Source organism: Aspergillus luchuensis, chromosome 1 (genome assembly GCF_016861625.1).
Source record: "Aspergillus luchuensis IFO 4308 DNA, chromosome 1, nearly complete sequence".
NCBI classification, from domain to species: domain Eukaryota; kingdom Fungi; phylum Ascomycota; class Eurotiomycetes; order Eurotiales; family Aspergillaceae; genus Aspergillus; species Aspergillus luchuensis.
Window position 1 is genome coordinate 1,750,252 of NC_054849.1, and position 14,589 is coordinate 1,764,840.

At 48.7% G+C, this 14,589-nt stretch overlaps 4 protein-coding genes across 4 annotated transcripts; 1 reads left to right on the forward strand and 3 right to left on the reverse strand.

Moving 5' to 3' along the window:
* Positions 1 to 2,292: 2,292 nt before the first annotated feature.
* On the reverse strand, positions 2,293 to 2,595 carry AKAW2_10604A (uncharacterized protein; the record flags this gene model as incomplete). The annotated part of the gene is made up of 1 exon (XM_041689035.1): positions 2,293 to 2,595. The coding sequence occupies one exon, from the start codon at positions 2,593 to 2,595 to the stop codon at positions 2,293 to 2,295; it is 303 nt and encodes a 100-aa protein (XP_041537324.1).
* A 990-nt stretch (positions 2,596 to 3,585) lies between these two features.
* AKAW2_10605A (uncharacterized protein) lies at positions 3,586 to 6,213 on the reverse strand (the record flags this gene model as incomplete). Its single annotated transcript, XM_041689046.1, has 1 exon — positions 3,586 to 6,213. The coding sequence occupies one exon, from the start codon at positions 6,211 to 6,213 to the stop codon at positions 3,586 to 3,588; it is 2,628 nt and encodes an 875-aa protein (XP_041537325.1).
* Positions 6,214 to 6,955: 742 nt separating this feature from the next.
* atg11 (autophagy protein ATG11) lies at positions 6,956 to 11,302 on the reverse strand (the record flags this gene model as incomplete). Its single annotated transcript, XM_041689057.1, has 4 exons — positions 6,956 to 7,147; positions 7,234 to 10,953; positions 11,011 to 11,116; positions 11,235 to 11,302. 4 exons carry the CDS (start codon positions 11,300 to 11,302, stop codon positions 6,956 to 6,958), a joined length of 4,086 nt encoding a protein of 1,361 aa, XP_041537326.1.
* A 315-nt stretch (positions 11,303 to 11,617) lies between these two features.
* Positions 11,618 to 12,535, forward strand: AKAW2_10607S (centromere protein H; the record flags this gene model as incomplete). Its single annotated transcript, XM_041689068.1, has 3 exons — positions 11,618 to 11,795; positions 11,871 to 12,042; positions 12,166 to 12,535. The coding sequence occupies 3 exons, from the start codon at positions 11,618 to 11,620 to the stop codon at positions 12,533 to 12,535; spliced, it is 720 nt and encodes a 239-aa protein (XP_041537327.1).
* Between the last annotated feature and the right edge of the window lie 2,054 nt (positions 12,536 to 14,589).

Here is a 14,589-nt window from a genome sequence, read left to right on the forward strand (position 1 = left end):
CTTATTGACATCTCCTTTGTATGTCTCGATGTCGATGAAGAATGATGACAGAAATGCGGATGTCTGGTCGGGCACTTAAGTTGACCAATTTTGACGATTAGGCTGTTTAGCGTAAAGTTCTGAAACATCTTATGCCAACGATAGAGCAAACGGCCGAAACCCTACTGGCCAGGACATAATATGGTATCTCGGTCACCCAAGCATATCATCGAAGGTGGAGTAAGACAGAACGGAGAATATAGAACGGATCGTATGCTGCGTAAGGACAGTTATTGTCTCGTTTATATATCCTCCTTTGAAGGTAAAGACCTAGATATCTGTAATAGACCAGCCCATCATAAAGCCAGCATATATGACCAGTTAGCCATGGTAAAGGCACTTGTCAGAACTGGAATCCTATATGGAGTATCGCAGCCCTATAATGAGGAAAAATCGACGAATCGCTCAATTATTTGACATTGACCATCTGTGGCTGCCAACCTTTCCCAATTCAAAGGCGGCAAGCTTTAACTGATTGTGTGAGGTAGGCAGCTTATACACAGACATAGATCGGGTCGGAAGATGTCATTTTTTCGGTTCTGCACGGAAGATACCATGCAATTTTCGTCCGTACATATTTCGGTGCCCAGATATCCTGACAATATCAAACCACGGTAATGAATGCTAGCTTCTGTGGTTTTCTGACTGTCTCCTGCTCGGATACCGAAATGGTAGGTATGTCCAACCCTCAGCTTTAGGAGCATATCTCCACCGCTCCCCTTGAATACAGAGTAGTCTGTATATGCTGGTTGTCCACGAGAATCATCATATCCTGCTCCGTTTCCATATTATCCCACCCAGTTAATTCAGCTATGGCTATAAAACTAGCTAAGTAATGATGTGATGCCGCTTTCCAGGGGTGTTGTTATCTGCCCTTGAAGCAAGTCTCTATTTTCCAGACAGCTGAATCTGGTCACTTCGTGGGTTGATTCTACCGGCCTTGTCCAGGACTTTTCCTGTCTTCGTTTAGACTGCCGATGAGTTTCTGAGATGTGTCTTGTGGAATTGAACGGACTTCTGTAGTCACTATATTAGAACTTGACCTTGAGTGCCTCAGTGATTCTTAGAAGACTCTCTGCCCATTTGATCCATTAAGTGTGGTGGAACAACAATCAGTATTGGATGCCCTATCAAAAATATCTCTGTGTGTTTCTTAGCCCAGTCCCACTCTTTTTCCAGAGGAATTGTAGCTTTGATTCTGGGATGGTCAGGGCCTTGGTTAAGAAGCCATTCAAATGCTTCCCTATTATTGTGAACCTGGGTACTCCGGCGTATCAAGCCGCCATTTGATCCTTTCCAGCCGGTTAAATATGCTATGTTCGATTAGGTTGTTGGAGTCAGCCCTAATCTTGAAACCCTATTCTAGCTAATTCACCATATTATATGCTAGTGAATCAAACAAATTGTTCTAGAGAAGTCTAGTTGGATCCACCTTGGGTGACTTGGCTTCTTCGACTTTCGGCGTCGGGAACCTGAGAGTATCTGTACATGCTCAAGACAAGAACCTAATGTGCCAGAATAAACTGGCACGTATAAGAAAACCAGGTTTGATACAGAGTTGAGGACATCCTCCTTGTCTTCTAGCCATTTATTTGTTTCCTGCACTCGGAGAAAGCCCCAGCAGGGCTTTGAACTCGTAAGATTTCAATCACAGTGCAGCGGTTGTAGCATTAGAAGCGATGCTGGAATAAATTGAGCGGCTTGTAATGGATATGTGGCTTTGGTCTCGGAAGTTTAATTCGGTCATAGGAATCACAGGGAAACAAGCACCAATAGCCTTGCTTAGATCCTTCTTACTGGGTTTTTCTTGTCACCCTTTCAGTATCTGGGATCTCGATAACGTTATAGAAACCTGCATTGAGGCCTTCATCATTGGCAGAATCAATGCATGCCGCCAATGGGATATGCTCATCAAAGTCGGTGAAGGACACCGTATTTTCCTGTCTAGGTCTTCTGATTGCTGAGGTTACGTAGACGTCCTATGACAAGAGTTGATGCGGTCTCGTCCTATGCCAGGTTTAACCCGAGTAAGCTTCTGCTCGCATTGTGATCGAACATAGACGTATAATTCCCAGTCTGTCTTTTAGAGTGGGCCTTCTAATGGCCAGTCAAATATCGGTGAGCCACTGCAACGTACCTACCCGATTGGGTAGAGTCCTCTCCTTTTCTTCCTTTAGTTAACCCTAGTAAAAGAAAAAATGAACAACTATCTGCTTTGAATGGATACTCTTCTTCTGTGTTCGTTGTTTAGATCTAGATACGCAGGCGGCGTTTGAAGGCTTCGAGCGTCTCGTTCTCCATTGGTTGAACGAGGTAGGCAAGGTTGTTGTCAAGGCCTTCCCATAGTTCACTTTTCAGGGTCTCTTCGTCCGCCGTGCCGGCAGCTCGCAAGAGAGACGTCTTCTGGACGAGATAATCAGCGAGTGAGAGGTCATCTGCTTTCTTAATTCTAAATCTTAACTGACGTGCCTCTTGTCGTGCTTCAATAGCCGGACGTTTAAATTCTCCTCCTGAAAGAGACAGCGTCAAGCGTCTATAAGAGCTACCTAGCCCCATTCTGAAAGGACCTGAGACCCTAGACTTCATTCCACCGTATATTTCGGTTTTGCGGGAGTGTAAAACTTCTGCCGAGAGATTCTCCCATATCAAGAGCGGAGCTTCCACGCAGGCAGCATGCCTTAGCTCCCACTTCTCAGTTCAGATACGCTTCTTTAGCCTGTATTATTTATCCGAGAAAGCACACCCCCATGGAGCTGGAGGAGGTTGAGTCGATGTAACGAGACTTCTAAGCATGATTAACGGCGATACATATTGCGCTTTCGATGCTGTTATATACCGAGGAATACCACGTTGGGGTTTTCGTCGATACCTCAGAGGGTTTCTCATAGCAGCTTCATGTTTGTATGATGAGTTAGGGTTGAATTGTGCTATAGCTCTGAAGGGTGGGCTTTTGGCTGGCTATAGTGTTAGTTTTATAGTATATTGTGGGGTATTGGCTAATCAGATGTCTTCGATATCTTGTTAAATCTATGAAAAAGTATCAGATGTGTCTTTGATGTATCTTGATCCGAGGTAATTTGATTTCTTCGTGTCATGGAAGAGAGGTTTTCTGGTTGAGAAGAAGGGGGTGGTTGGATAGGATTGGGAAGAAGATGGAGGAAGTTGAAAGGGCTTTTATATCAAGGGCCCGTCTATCACTTGTATGATATGTGAATTAGGATATTTGCTCTATCACTCTTTCTATTCCCCAATCTCTGGCAAATTCACATCAGTGAAGAATATACTGCGAATGCAAGGAGGCATTAAATGCCGCATTTAGCAATGCACTAACTGCGAAGAGCTAGCCGCGGCTCCTTGCAGATCGCGATAACCTTAGATAAGAGTGGGTTTAGTGGTTTACACATACAGTAGTAGAAGATGAACCAATATATTTGTTGCTTATAATCAATACTCCATTAGCCACCTAGGTATAGATCCCGTCCGCCGTTTGTAGTAACGCCAATAACATCCCAAACGCCCTGACCAGTCCGAAGACAAACCAAACTCCTAAATATATTCATCATCATCCATAGATCCATCGTCATCCCACGAGGATGCTCGGCCAGACATATCCTCAACTTCCACCTTTAACTCAGGAACTGGTTGTGGAACAATCGGCTGTCCCTTTCCAGGCCACAACTTCGGCGGGGAGAAGAAGCCTCGAGACGTAGCTTCGGCCGTTGGGATATTGATCGTACGACCATGTATGCGGATCTCGCCGGTCAAATTGACCGGAATAGGCTCTTCTTCCACGTACCCGTCCCAGAAGCCCAGCATCTGTGCAATAAGCCTAGACAAGGCAATAGCAAGAGTCCAAAGAGGAGTGAATATCGAAGACAAGTGAAGCCAGCGCCAGAGCATTGTCGGTATCACGTACGGGAAACGGGGAGCATCCGGGAGGAGGCAGTTTCCCTGGCAGGTTTCTGAGATCGAAGGGTGGCAGTAAAAATCGCACATGGTCGATTCAGAGTAGAACCACAAGAGCAGGATCAGAGAGCACCATCCTAGACGCGTAAGATGTATGCGTCCGGAAACAGGGCTTCGTCTCCATAGCCGTGGAAGGGTTACCAACGCGTAAACACGACCATCACTCTCCCCGTTACAATTTTCGCAGATGTGATGCTTGCTTCGTTTGCCCTTCGGGGAAGATGGGATTGCGGCAAGCGTGTCCGCATCTCGCGATACTTGGACCTCCAAGCCGTCCAACCCTGTTTTGACCTTTTGAATGTTGTCCGCTAGTGACTTCAACTTCTCATTTAGCCGGTCCAAGTCCACCGTTTCTTTATCCCCGGAACTAGCAAGTTCCAGCTTCTTCAATATTTCTTTCTCGTATGCGGCATCGTCCTCGTCCTCGGTCTTTAACTCACCAGGCTGCCCGTCGATGATGTCCTGAAGTGATTCAATCGTATCGTCACCGACATCTAGTGATTCTTTGTGGTCCTTGTAATCCTTCAACACTGTCTCGAGAGCACTCTTTGGCAGATCCGGTTTGACCAGCGGTGCTCTGTCCTTGGACTTCGCCTTTCCACTCGACTTCCCCGACTGATCGTGCTCAGCTTTCTTCTCGGGTTTCTCCTGGGCCGGTTTTTCCACATTTTCCCGCTCCTTCTCCTTTTCTCTCTCCTTTTCCAACCGTTCCTTTTCTTCCCTCTGCTGCTCCTCCTTTTGTCTCTCCTCTTTCAGTCTCTGTTCCCTATCTTGTTGCTCCTTCCGTTTCTTCTCTTCCTGCTCCTCTCTCTCTTTTTCCTCCCTTAAGCGTCTTTCTTCGAATTCGTGTGATTGTGAAGCTTGTCGAGTATGCGAGGGCACCAACGACGACTCGAACCTTTCATTCCTCGGAGGTGATGGTGCTATATCCCGAGAGAGATGCTCCGGGAGCTCGTTGACCCGTTCCACCCGTTCAGTCACCGGAGTATCGATCCATGCCCCCGTCACCACAGGCGTCTTGTCGTAGATACGTCGCTCGGGATATTTCTGAGCCTCCGGGGTTTTGAGTTCGTTCCGTTGGCCTGGAGATTCTGTTCTCGATAGTTTCCGAAGTAAATCCTGCGAGTCTCTCTTCGTTGGGCTTCGCTTCGTGAATGTTGAGTTCTTGTAGACCACAATAGGCGTATTTGGTATTGGATCACCATCAGTCAACTTGTCCGCTTTTTGTTCGGAGAGCTTGTTCTGCGCATCGGATAATGGGATCCTGTTGTATCTGTTTGACGGACGTCCGGCTGGCGTGGTGCTCTCGACATTGGTCGGTTCCGTATGGTTGATGTGCGAGTCTCTGTCAAACTTGAGCCTTGGGGGTGATGTCTCCTTCGCCCTCACCGCAGGGTTTTCTGGAAGCTCTGTGCGCCGTGTCATTTTCCTCAACCAGTCACGGCGATGAGCTGCCCGGCTTCCCCAGTTCGATGGGAGGTTTAGAGAGGGTCTCAATCCATCGTTTTCTTCCTCTTCCAAATATTGCTGTTCTTCCTCTTCCTCGCGCCGTTGCAGGTTCTCCGATGTGAGAGGGTTTGGCGTCCCTGCGTTGCTCAGCACAGGAGACCGGCTGGATGTGGCCCGTCTCAACCGCTTTTCGTCTTCGACATGGTCGACTAATTTTCGGCGGAGGCCGTCGTCCGAAATCTCATTCAAAAAATCCGCATCAGCTGCCGCAAACAGATCGTCTCCCCTCAGTCGCGATGCTGATGATGAGCGTCTGCTGCGACTGTCACGCAACGAAATGTTGAAGTCTTCATCGTCGGGGTCGAGGTCAGCCAGGCTCCCCGCATCATCGATTTGCCGATATGCCTCCGCTAACTCATTCGGTGGGTTTGAATCGGGGGACGTAAAGTTGAAACTCTGTCTTCTGTTCCGATTTGGGGTGCCGTGGTTGTATGCGGCGGCTTCGTGATCCGACATATTGTGTAGACGCGAAGTGTAATTGAAAGCGGCACGGATTGATCCAGTTTGGCTGAAGTTCCGCCGATGCTGTCGGCTATTGTAGTCTTGGTAGGTATTAGGTACAAATGACGCGTCAAAATTATCCGTGAGACGAGTATGGCGAGCTCGTCCAAAGGGGGAGAGTTGCTGGTCCTGGGGGTATTCGCGGTTGCGACGCGCCAACGCCCCTCGGTCGCTCCTGCGCTCGGGGGTAGCAGGCATGATGAGAGACAGGCTCGGCCAATCCGCTCCTTGCGACTATCACAAAGAAGCCAGGGGCAGATGGTGGGCAAGGAATGCAGTGAATGAGAAGCTCGCAAGATCAACGCTCCCCCCAGCAACAGAGCAACAAGCGCAACGACGAGCTCCGCCCGCGGTACCGCTGCGTTGCCTGATCGGGTTAGCCGGATACTGGCGTCATTCCAGTAATTCTTCCACTTTGGCTTCAACTTCTCCCTATTCTGCTTATAAACTAGCTTTATATACCCGTCCATTCAAGTGGCAGTGTCTTAGCATCTAACTTCTAGAACATTTCTTATGCTAATATTCATTCTACAAGATACCGGGAAATACCAGGCGTTGTTGGCGCTTTATGAATGGGTGCCAGATGGTGAATTGTATATCAATCTGTTTTATAATCCACGTAGTGTCCTAGGAATAAAGAGGCTAAAAAATATGCACATCTAATCCTGGGCTTAACAATATTTCGCTTGATAATACTCAAAATAGCCGAATGCGAACGGCACGACACAATGAACAAAAAGAGTAACTTCATACGAGTATAAGGAGCGAATGAGACATAAGGCAAATTATTCATATCTCCGGGTATCATTCAGGCAGCCATGCCTGATCCATCTCTTCAGACTAATATGTGTCAACCAATTCAACCATTTGAGTCCTTTGAATCATGTATCGTGATAGTTGCATAATATTCCTATTACAGGGCATGCCGGATACCCTATGCTCAACGACCACTCCCACCACTCTCCAGAAGATAATCAACGGACCAGAGTCTCTCCCAGGGCCGGTATCTGGGAGTCGAGCGGCGGGCCGAGTGCATAGATGAAGCGTCGAGATTATCAACACGCGGGGATGAAGGTGACACTCTACCCTCGGAGATTGCACGTTGGTGGCCCTTGTGAATTCGTTCCGTGCCCTATTGACGGTCCGTCAGCTCCGTTCAGGAGAGAAAGAAAATTCAGGCCGCGGTTTTCACGGGCCCTGAGGAGGGTTGCGGCGAACCTCATCGGGTTTCGGGGCTGCCTCCCGTGAGTGTAAGCTGGCAGCAGCGTCTTGTTCAGCTAGTCTTGCTAGATCTGTTGTTGATTCGTTGCCGCGTTGTGAAGGAGTCGAGGAATGCCCTTTCTTAGAATTGGAACTATTCCGTCGGCTGTCTAGGCTCTTGGTCAACGTTTTGGCAATGTTCCCACCAACTGAGGTGCGTTTCATGCGAATGCTGCCCTTGGCGTCTACGTGTGCTGGTGCAACGGTGCTCTTTCCTAGGCCCGGAGTCGCCGGGGCGCCTGGTTTTTCTTCCGTGGCGTCTAAAAGATACCAGCGGAGACCATCAGACAGCTCGAACGGGTTTTCATCATCAAGTGAGGTGCCATCGCTGACTTCGCCGATGGAACGGCGGTCAGGATTGGCACCGTTCATCGACTTCGAGAGATCGACAACGCGTTCTTCGATCTTGGTGATTCGGGCAAGCAGCCAGTCCCGGGTTTGGAGTTTGTGTGCATCTTGTTCGCGTAGAAAATAGTGCGGTGCGCCAACGTTGAATGCAGCCCATGACCGGATGGCTTGGTTGCGGGTGGGCAAGAATAGTGCAAGATCCCCTTCCTTGAAGGACCGATAGGCGATTTTATCATGGGCTTCGCTTTGAACCCGATGGTACTTGTCTCGGTATCCACGGGCTTCTTTCTGCCACTTGCGAGCAAGAACTTCAATATCCTTCACACGCTTGACAACCGCGTCGCCGAAGATGTCCACATCGAATTGATATAAGGATTCCACAAAAGCCATGAACTTGTCTGTTTCTTCTTCCTTGCTATCGGCATGCATCCAATCGAGGAGGCTTGCATCCGGTCGCACTGACACCACTCCCGACTGGCTAAGACTGTCACCGGTGCTAGAGAGTGCATTGACCTTGGATGACCTCTGGACAACTATGTCACCCTCTTGACGAACGATAGTAAATCCTAGTTGTTCCAGCATGTGCTCCAGCTTCTCCACTTGTGCGAAAAGCTGCTTTGATAACTCCTGGAACCTGACTCCGCACGTCTCGAACCGTACAGTAGCTTGCTGCTCCGCCTCGGACATTGCTTCAACCTTCTTCTTCCAGGTAGTAACTTCTTCCTCAGATTGACGAGCCAATGTCTCAACCTCAGCTAGCCTCTGGGCCAGATTGGTTAACTTCCGTTCTTCTTCGGTAACACGCTCTCGCAGAGCATCGGATCCGGTCTCGCCTGCAGCAAACTGGGACTGTAAAGCGATGAGTTTTGATCGCTCATCCTCCAACTCTGAGGTCACAATGCTCAGCTTTGATTTTCCTTCAGCCACTTCGTTGTGAGCTCGGGAAAGTTCTGTCTCTCGTGAGGCCACAGTCTTTCTCAAATCCTCCATTTCAGACTCTATCTGACTCAGACGTTCTTCGAGCACCTTGCTTTCCGCTGAGGCTTTTGCAGCACTTTCCTCCGCATTCTTGGCATGAATTGTGAGCCCCTCGGAGAGAACCTCAATTGCTTTGATGATATTCGGGAATTCGGTGGGAACAGAGCCACCGGGCGACAGGTTAAGAAAAGCAACCTGCAAAGCGTGTTTGTTATCGTTTTCTTTCCTTTCATTCTCGGCCACCTGGTTTTCCAGCTCTTCAATACGGGCCCGGAGGGTTTCTCCTGCGCCCTTCTCCAATTGCAACTGTCCAATCGTTTCATTTGCTTTCCTCATTTCTTCTTCAGCTCGGGCATGGACATCTTGTAATTCCATTTCGAGATGATGTATGCGCTCATCAGCGTCCTGTTTCTCGTGTTCGCGACTGTCGAGATTTCTGTCCACCTCTTCTTCTAGCTCCTCAGTCCGGATCCGAAGCCTCTTTAATTCACCCTCCAGAAATCTGCGCTCGTCATCGAACTCACGTTGCCGCGCTTCGAGATTGCCAATGAGATCTTTCTTCGTTGACTGGGCTTCTTGTATCTTGTCAGTATTAGACTGTCGCTCGGCATGTGCCTCCTTTTGAAGTCGTTGCACCGTGTCTCGCTCAGCGGCTAACTCGGCCTCCAGGCGGGTGATGCGCTGTACGAGTGCTTTTTCCTCTGGAGCTTGATTTGCAGACATCCGCCTAGAAGAGACCGAAGATCTCCTCGAAAGTGAGTCAGGGTGAGGCGACGCTGGTGAGCTGGGAAAATCAAGTGAAAAATTGCCACTGGAAGGTCGACTCATGTGACTTTGACGATGAAGGAGATCCTCTAACTTTCGAATACGGCTCTCAGAGCCTTTCAACCTATCTTCAAGCTTGACTTTCTCATCTTTTAGACTTCTGACCATATCGTCACTGCGCAGTAAAAGCGAACTTCGGCTCAAGTCAAAGAGACTTCCCTGTTTGAAAGCTTTTGCTCTGCGACGCTGCATCCGTGTCGGAGCATCAAGCTCTTTGAAGCGCTGCATCAGTTCCTGAGCGTGATTTTCCATGTCAGGTTTATTTTTCAGGTCTTCGATATACGACTCAACCTCTTTCCTACTAACGGTAGGCCATTCCTGCTCCTGACCCCGTAGATTCACTTCGATGCCCGGGGTCGTGGCATCGGAGATAGAAATAAAATCCGCCATATTTTTGAGCCACTTCTTCCTTCGACGCTGCTCCTCTTCCCGGAATACAGACATTTCTTCCGCCAAAGTCAGTGAGTCGTTCTTCATTTTATCGTTGAACTCGCGACGTCGCACAGCCTCGATCAGAACCGACCCATAGATCATAGGCATATGGAAGACCGTGTAAATGACGTCAAATGCTTCGCTTTGCAGGGGAAGACTGTTGATCTGAGGTAGAGTTTCGGCGAGCCGATACTCGATAGAAGATATAAGTCGCATATGACTCGACGAAGCTTTCACTGCCGCATTATATCGTCTCACAGCTTCTTCCTGGCCAGCCTGTATTTCGTTGCTAACATCCAGTAACGACGGTAGAAGGTCCTTTGTATGGCTGAGAGCGAGCCTAGAAACGTTCGCCAATGTCTTCGAATTATTAGGCAAGGCCAGAACATGCTCGTAGTCGGATTGTATCTTATTCGAAATTGTTTCCATTTCTTGTAAAAGTCCATCCACGGGCTCAGCACTTGTAGGGAAAGCTTCATCGATCAGGCGTTGGGTATCTGTAGCAATCTCACTAACATTTTTCTCGATAGTGCTAACTTGGTGGGCAAAGCGCGCAAGTATCTCTGGGGCTTCCGAGCCAGCCCTCTGTACCTCCGCTGTATCCACGTAGTCTTGAAGTGTACCCATCGCTTGACCTCTGCCTTTCGTCGGTGTTGACGGACGGCCCAGAAAGGGAAAGTCCTTGCGAGCTGGAATGCTATCTAGAGTTGACAGTGCCCTCTTCCATCCATTGAGTGCTGCTTGCTGTTGACTTAAAAGCTCATTGGCGAAGGACTGGGCCTCTTGAAATTTGTGTTCTAGAGTACCGACGTGGGTTTTGAGGTTCTCGAGCGCTACACTTGCAGCTCGGTTGATGATATCAGTGCGCTCGTTGTGTTCATGTATCTGCTTTTCCGCTGACTCGCACCGCTCTGTGAGGTTCGCTGCCCATGTCCTTCTTGCTAGATAGAGATTCCTCCATGCTTGTAGGTCGTTCTGGTTTGTGAGGGTATCGGGCGGGTTATCGACGTGCAGTGGATGTGGCGGGGGTAGCTCCGAGATCTGAACGCTGTTGGGATCGCTGACGTATTTCCTGTCATAGACAAAGATTTCGCTCTGTTTATTGATGGATTTAGCACAAACTTCTTGCTTGAGTGTTCGACGTGACCATACCTCCGTGGCAAGCGTCTTGACGTTTTTCCCACGAGCAGTCATTAAGATCTGCCGTTGAGGCGGGATCGAAGTCTTCGGGGCCACCCATGATCGTACTGCATCCGGACTGAGAGAAAGTCGATGATATTAGCTAGCGTCCACCGGGGGTAAGAGAGGGAGATGATAGGAACGGTCGGGCCGGGCTCAAGGGGCGGTGATGGGAAAGCAGGGCGAAGGGGGCATACGAGGCAAAGGACGCTGTATCGGTAACAAAATGCTCACCGGTGTGAGCTATGTAGATGTGCAGAGACATCCCCTCCTCACAAGACGAGCACTAAAGCTCCAAAGTTGACTGGAGAGGAATGCGGGAGGGGAGATGATAAGGTAGTCATATAGTGCAAGTAAGTAAGTAGTGAGGCTGCACAGGCATCCAGGCCCAAAGAGCTTCCCCGGTCTAGGCTGCGTTTGGTCGGTTTGGTGTCTGATATCGCGCCGGAACCGCCCACCGCATCCCGGGATCCCCACCGCCCTACCGCTAAAGGTCGGGAACCAGCAATCCATGATCCATTCATGCTGGGCTTTTCCAATCACACGATCATTTCCCCGACTTGCCACGAGGTCGCGTTCTATGACATCTGAAAAGGTCCGTCCCCTGCCTCACCTAAACCCAGGTGAGGTGTCGTTGTTGGACCTCGCGACCGACGACCCTCGCGATACCGTAACCTTGTCCGACAAAGAGGCCTTGATCCTGCAGCTTTATCGGCAGATCCAGGAACAGCAATTGGAGAAAGCGCTACTAGAACAAGGTCGGTGTCCATGTTGCTGGAGCAACAAATTATTATCTCTATTCGATCTAGAATTAATTTTTATGCCTGATACAGACACGGATCTTCTATCTGGGGACAATGCTGAACAGCAACTAGCCGTCGCCGAGCGTGAGCTTCTGGAAGCTAGGGCGACTTATACAGTCAGGAGGAAAGCCGTTGGCACGGTTCTTATGACTGATCCCATCCTCAAGGCTGTTCATCTGAAAGCGTCGACGCCAGCTGAACAGTAAGTTTACTAATCGTCTTCTGCATACATTTTTCTTGCTCCATTGCACCTTTTGCATTTACGTGCTGCTTTTCCTATTTTTGGAGCGCTTCAAATTATCTTCTCCTTACTTACCAGAAACAGGGCTCTCCTACGGCTCATTAATCGTCGTGATATGCTATCTCTAGCGCATGAAAACCTGAATACTGCACACAGTGCAACTCTTCGAAGGCTTGCCAGCCTGGAGGTGGAAAATTCACAGATCCACCGGCAAAACCAAGAGCTAGTCCGTGAGCTGTTAGCTCTTACGGAAGATGATGAATCATGGAGAGAGAATTTGGAAGACGCGGAGCTCAAGGCCCAGCTAGATCAGCTAGATGCGGATCGCAGGAAAAGCAAAGCTAAATGGGAGACCATGAAAAACATCGCAAGCGGGATGGTTGTCGGCAGTGGAGTGAACTGGGCTGAAGACGAGAGGCTCACGGCTCTGGTACTTGACGAATCTGATGATTGATGTAGCGAGTTGGTATATTGCAGTTACTTGGATAGGCGTTATTATGAGATATACCCTTGAATCGAATTATAGTCGATATGAAAATGTTATTATGCTGTCTCCCTCACTCTTTGAGGGTGAATTAAGTTTGTGATTGATCAAATTCTCTCCTTCCCCCAATGTCGCGGAGACATCCAGGAAAGCTTAGTAATCGGCACAACACCAGGGTAAGCTGAAAATCTGAAAATCACGACTGCAATCACTTCCTCAGCCGGGATGAAGGAAAGGTAGTGCGACCCACGTGACATCATGGCCCACCCGGGCAAAGGCAAACAGTGTTCGTCATACCGTGTCCACAGAGCTTACTCTAGGATTTGGGAAACAGACGGAAAAAATCAACAAGCCAGTCCGAAATAAGCTGCAACCCTTGCAGTAGACAAAGGGGGGATGACAGCCGGAAATCAACAACGGCGCTTACGCATGTATGCCATCTGTGTTTACCCTCGAACGCCGACCAGGCAAAGAGAGTGCATGTGAGCATATGAGCGCTCCGTGAGGGGAGGGTAAGCCAGACCAAAGAGGAGCCGGTGTTTCCACCGAGAACCAAATAACAGCGTCAACGACCCCCTCACCATTATTAAGAATACAGTGCAGCTTACAATACAGAGAGTAATCGGCAGGTATCAGTAGAAGGATGGTTGCGTCCGATCATTACAGGATCCAGTATTTTGCCGGTAACTTTTCGCTGGTGCTCTTAGTGACGGGAATGCGGTGGCATTTACGAAGTCGCATCAGCAGCACCTCCCTTTGGGCGAACAATCTATGCAGACCTTTGCAATAAATCATTACGATCGTCTATTTTAATGTCTGGGACTAGCAATAGACAACAAGCAAACATGTCGCAACACTTTTGGTATCTTGTTTCTATCCTTCACGGTGGAGAACATTTGCCAATATTGAGTTACAGCCTACTTTGTACTTAATGATACCAGACACAGCTTGACCTACGGCAGATACCTGCGGGAGTAGGGCCCAAAATCATGGGTGATTTGAGGTCAAGGTATTCCCTGCGCAGATAGCCTGGGATGAGCCACTGAAGAAGTCCGTGAACTCGGGAATTGGCGTACTTTCTGACCCTGGCATGGAATTAGTGGGTGATCTTGAAGCAGGTCTGCTTTGTGACTGGTACATTTGCTAGGAGCGGTAACCAAACAATTACTGCTTACTCCGAAATAATGAGAGGTAAATAGTTAGCTCCTAGCCCGCCATGCGGATAGGCAGGCTGCACATGTCCCTGGAATGACCGAACTAATGGTGTTGATTAATCTATCTGGTAACACTTCTGCTCTCATCACTACATCACTCTCACGGTTCCCCGTTTTTATTGGGGGAGTGTCGATATGCTAGGAGATGAGCGTTCCTTAGTGTCACTCGGCAATGGCATGGTTAGCCTCAGCAACTCGCTCGAGCCCATCTTCGGGCCTATAAAAGTTCTATTGTGCAAGGGAAGCTGTAAGGTATCCACATCGTACCACTACTGATTATGTCTATAGGAGTCTAGTAGACACATCTCACAGTCACTGACCAGGGATGAGCCTTTCCATGTAGTGACGAGTCCTTCCCCTTTCAACACACGTAACTACACGGGAAGCGGGACCTCGGACAGGAACTGATACAGGATACTCACCTCATACGCCCTAAAGTATGTCAGAAACAATCTTACTAAAGTCTACTAGGACGCAGCACTGCCTAAGATAAACCGCCTGTATGGGAGGGCGGAGAATTCCCTGCGCGGGTTTATCTTCAAATATCGCGCAAGTACTCCGAGGTACACGGTACCGAACGCTGAGTAGTCGGCATCAAACAAAGTCAAGGTGTCCATGCAACAAAAACAAAAGAACAAAACTTAAAATTAAAAAATTAAAAATATAGATGTTATTTGTGATAATGAAACACATAAAATAGCTCTTGTATTTCAATAGTCTCTTGCTGATATAGATGGTTTATTTGGGGTAGCAACGATTGAACCTACGAGCCACGCACGGGATTAGGTAGACTCAAGGTGCTGCACAGAA